Source organism: Verticillium alfalfae, genomic scaffold (assembly GCF_000150825.1).
Source record: "Verticillium alfalfae VaMs.102 supercont1.6 genomic scaffold, whole genome shotgun sequence".
NCBI lineage: Eukaryota > Fungi > Ascomycota > Sordariomycetes > Glomerellales > Plectosphaerellaceae > Verticillium > Verticillium alfalfae.
In genome coordinates this window covers 714,664-718,281 of record NW_003315033.1, presented here as the reverse complement: position 1 = coordinate 718,281, position 3,618 = coordinate 714,664, and the positions used below count along the sequence as shown (strand labels likewise).

General features: G+C 58.4%; 1 protein-coding gene across 1 annotated transcript in view; it reads left to right on the top strand.

Annotated features, from left to right (window-relative positions):
- Window positions 1–2,808: 2,808 nt before the first annotated feature.
- VDBG_05312 (predicted protein) overlaps window positions 2,809–3,618 on the top strand; it is a gene marked incomplete at both ends in the record, with an annotated part of 1,135 nt that continues 325 nt past the window's right edge. Inside the window, one exon of the mRNA XM_003004153.1 lies at window positions 2,809–3,609. Coding sequence (XP_003004199.1) covers window positions 2,809–3,609 — 801 coding nt within the window. The remainder of the gene's footprint in view (window positions 3,610–3,618) is intronic.

The following is a 3,618-nucleotide window of genomic DNA, read 5'->3' as shown; positions in this document are numbered from 1 at the left end:
TTCCATCGAAACGGGTCAAACGACGAGGAGGAAGAAAGAGAAGAATAAATGGCGGTGTTACATGCAAAGACACAACAGCTCAATGTGTGGTACTTCTGGCTGGAATTCTATCCACAACGTGTAGGCCGGCACCGCAGGCACTCACCGGCCGGCGACTTCCACCTGAGCTGAACCTCGGCCGCGCGACTACAAGGGATGCGGCAGTGCCGCCTGTCTTGATTCAGGGGCCTTGCCTGCAGACCACGTCATCGAAAATGTCAAGAGGGGAACACTGGGCTGGTGCAAATGGTCGAGAACATTCGGCGGTTTGCAAGATGTTGCGGCGGCATGGTACGTCCTTGAGACAATCTCAGCATGTCCCGATCCTTCTGGTCTCGTTATTTGATCATTACGAAGAGATTGCAGACGTAATAAGCTTCTAACGTCCACCAAAGATCCAGGGCCCACCCTGATCGTCTTTCGTAGAGTTGAGTTTCACTTTTGTGAGTGGTTTTCACTGGGTCATGGTGCCCAATCACGGCGGGAGATGATGGGCGCTTCGCTGACCAGGGATCGCCACCAGGGTCCGGCAGCCCCTTTTCCTGGGGATGCCAACGGTCATGTTCAGCCATCCGGGCTGGCGCGCGCGCGCGCTGCGAGTTGCCCAAGGAATACCCACTGGTTCTGGCAACAACAGTGTCGGTGGCTGGCGGCTCTTACTGGCAGCGTCGCATCTCTCGCAAAAGCACGGGGATCTCAAGGGTGTCCACGAAACTTGGCGAGTGACAAGCGACGAACCACTTCAGATATTGGTCCACCGACGCCGGGTGTTTCCATCAAATGAACAAGCCTGGGCCGAGCATCCACCCATCCCCATCCAGGCTCGATGTCCACCAGTCGTCAAATCCAGTCCTTGTGCAGGGCGATCTGTTGGCAGGGCTCTCCCATGGACTCCGAAGAAGAAAAGCAAAAGAAAAGTTTCGGAGCCGCCTCCCACGACGGGCTGTGAGGCGAATTTTGGAGGCCGTCGATCAGATCGAAGAAACGGCGTGGAAAATGTCGCAATCCAAACGAGGTTGCAGACCTGTCCAGCGTTATGGAATTCCCTGGTGGGATGACATGACTCTATTGCCGCCCTACAGGGCCCTCTTGTCTCACACATTCGCTGTCGTTGCACATGTCCATCCACGTGTGTGGCGAAACTGAGTGGCTCGCTTCACAGCGAAAATTGCGATTTTTTAGCCGCCTGACGCATGCGTGCACCAGCCAGTAACGCCAGCCTTTTGGGTCGATCGAAATTCAATCTGGCTTGTAGTGTTAAGCATGCGCTCTCTCCCGTCACTACCATCCTGTGGCATGGCGGTCTCTTTTGACGCCCCCTCTCTCGATTGGTGTCCTGAGCAGCAAGGCGTCGACAAGGTGAGACTGCCAGCTGCCGAGTAGGCCATGTCAAGAACGTCACCAAAGTGCACCAAAGTGGTGCTTTTGGCAACGCGGTAACTTTTGCGGCTGCTGGGCGAGAACGGAACCTCGACAGAAGCAAGACACACACAGGCGCCGCAGGCCGCCATTTGAGCTGGTCGGCGCCCTCTCCAGCTCTGGCCACCTCACAGCACCGTCCGAGCGATATCCAAGCTCGACCATCAGCACAAGCCACGGGACTTCCCCTCACCACAAAACGTAGAAGACCGAACAAGCCGTGCGGCTCTTGCTGCTTTCGCTAAACGGAACGATGCTGACGTTATCCAGCATCACGAAGCCGTTGTCACGACTGAATAAACGAGTCGACTTGGGCAGCTCAATTTCCAGCCACCGACCGGCTGCTGGCTGGCCTGGAAGCTGCAGCGAAGAGATCGAGGGTCCACCATTTGAGTCGAGAAAAGCCAAGTTACTGCCAGGGAACGATCCCTCGTCCCACCCATCGGAGGCTGGGCGGGCGGGTTCAGGGGTCCGCGTCTGGTGCGACGATTCCCAACCAGGGGGTGGCCTGCTGCGGTGGGGGTGATTGGTTCAACGCTATGTATCAAGTTGTCCCGTACCTGCATAAGGAGCGAAATCCAGGGGCACCGGCTTGATCACTTCACACCACCTTCTCCTTTTCCTCACGCCAACGCGCATCGTTCACCGCACCCTGGCAGGGTCTGGGCGAGGCAGGCCCCGTCATCTCGGCCTTGAGGCACACTTGAGTGGGGTCGTCGAGAGATTAAGGAACAGGCCAGGAGAGGAGAAGCAGTTTGGCAGTGTGGTGCCTCGCACTACTGTACCATTGCCCGCCCGCCTGCGTTGGCTGTTTGCCTCGTTTCCCCGCCAAGGCGCAGCGCTGCCAGATTGCTCGAGACCAGGGCTGCCAGGCACCACCCGCCAGGCCAGGAGAGAGGGATTTGAGAGGAGAGCCAGGGTCTAGATGCGAGGGCGACGGACAGTCCTATGACCTTGCAAAGGCCAGGCGGGTGCTGCAGCTCACAGACTCTAGACCGAGCGATGTAAAAGGACTCACCCTCCTCCTCGTCTGCTCTTCTCCTTCCTCCCTCCCCTCTCACCTACGGTCTTGTCGTTTACTCGCTATCCATCCTCAACCTTCCAGTCATTCTTTAGTCCTTGTGGCACTTACATTCCTTCAATTGCAGCATACAGTCCTTCTGATCACCCCTCACCCGAGATTCCATTCTTTTCAGCCAAGCAAACTGTGTCTGCTAGCTACTCAACGCGAAATTGATCTTTCGCCTTTTTGAACCCGTGCATATCAAATAACAACGACGAACATATCCTTCGAGGACTACCTGAACAAACAAACAAATCACTCCGTACAAATCATCACCAGCATTCACAATGAAGTCTGTCATCGCCGCCGCCGGCCTCCTGGCCGTTGCCAACGCCTACCAGCCCCGCCACTACCACTGGCGCCGCCAGAACGAGACCTACCCCGAGGTCCCCGCCGGCTACACTACGCTGACTGTTGAGGTCACTGAGGTCGCCACCATCACCTCGTGCGCTCCTACCGTCACCAACTGCGCTGCTGCCTCCAGCACCCTCCCCGCCTCTGACCTGTCCGTCATTGTTGTCACCAACACCGTCGTTCTCTCCACCACTGTTTGCCCCGTGGCCGAGGCTGCCACCATCTCCAAGTCCATCATCAAGGAGCACGAGACCGGCTCGCTTCCCGGCTCCACCAAGACCGGTGCCGTCCCCGGAATCACTGAGGGCCCCACTGCTCCCGCTCCTACCGGCTACCCCACCCCCGAGATCACCACCTCGGCCGCTCTCCCTGAGGCCCCCGTTGGTGACGACGAGGATGAGGAGGACGACGACGAGGACTGCCCCACCGACGAGGGCGATGACGAGGAGGAGGATGACGGTTCTTCCGAGGGCGAGAACGTCCCCTCTCAGACCAAGCCTTACGGCGACGCCACCGTCACTGGTGCCATCCCCGGCTCCGGCTCTGACGATGAGCTGACCACCACCACCACCGCTACCTCCACCGGCACCATCACTGTCACCGTCGAGAAGCCTGAGGAGACCGGCACTGGCTCCACCCCCGGCTCCGGCTCCGACAACGGCTCCTCCGAGGGTGAGGGTGCCTGCCCCTCCGTCTTCCGTTGTGACCGTCACGCCCCTGCTTCCACCGTCTACGTTACCATT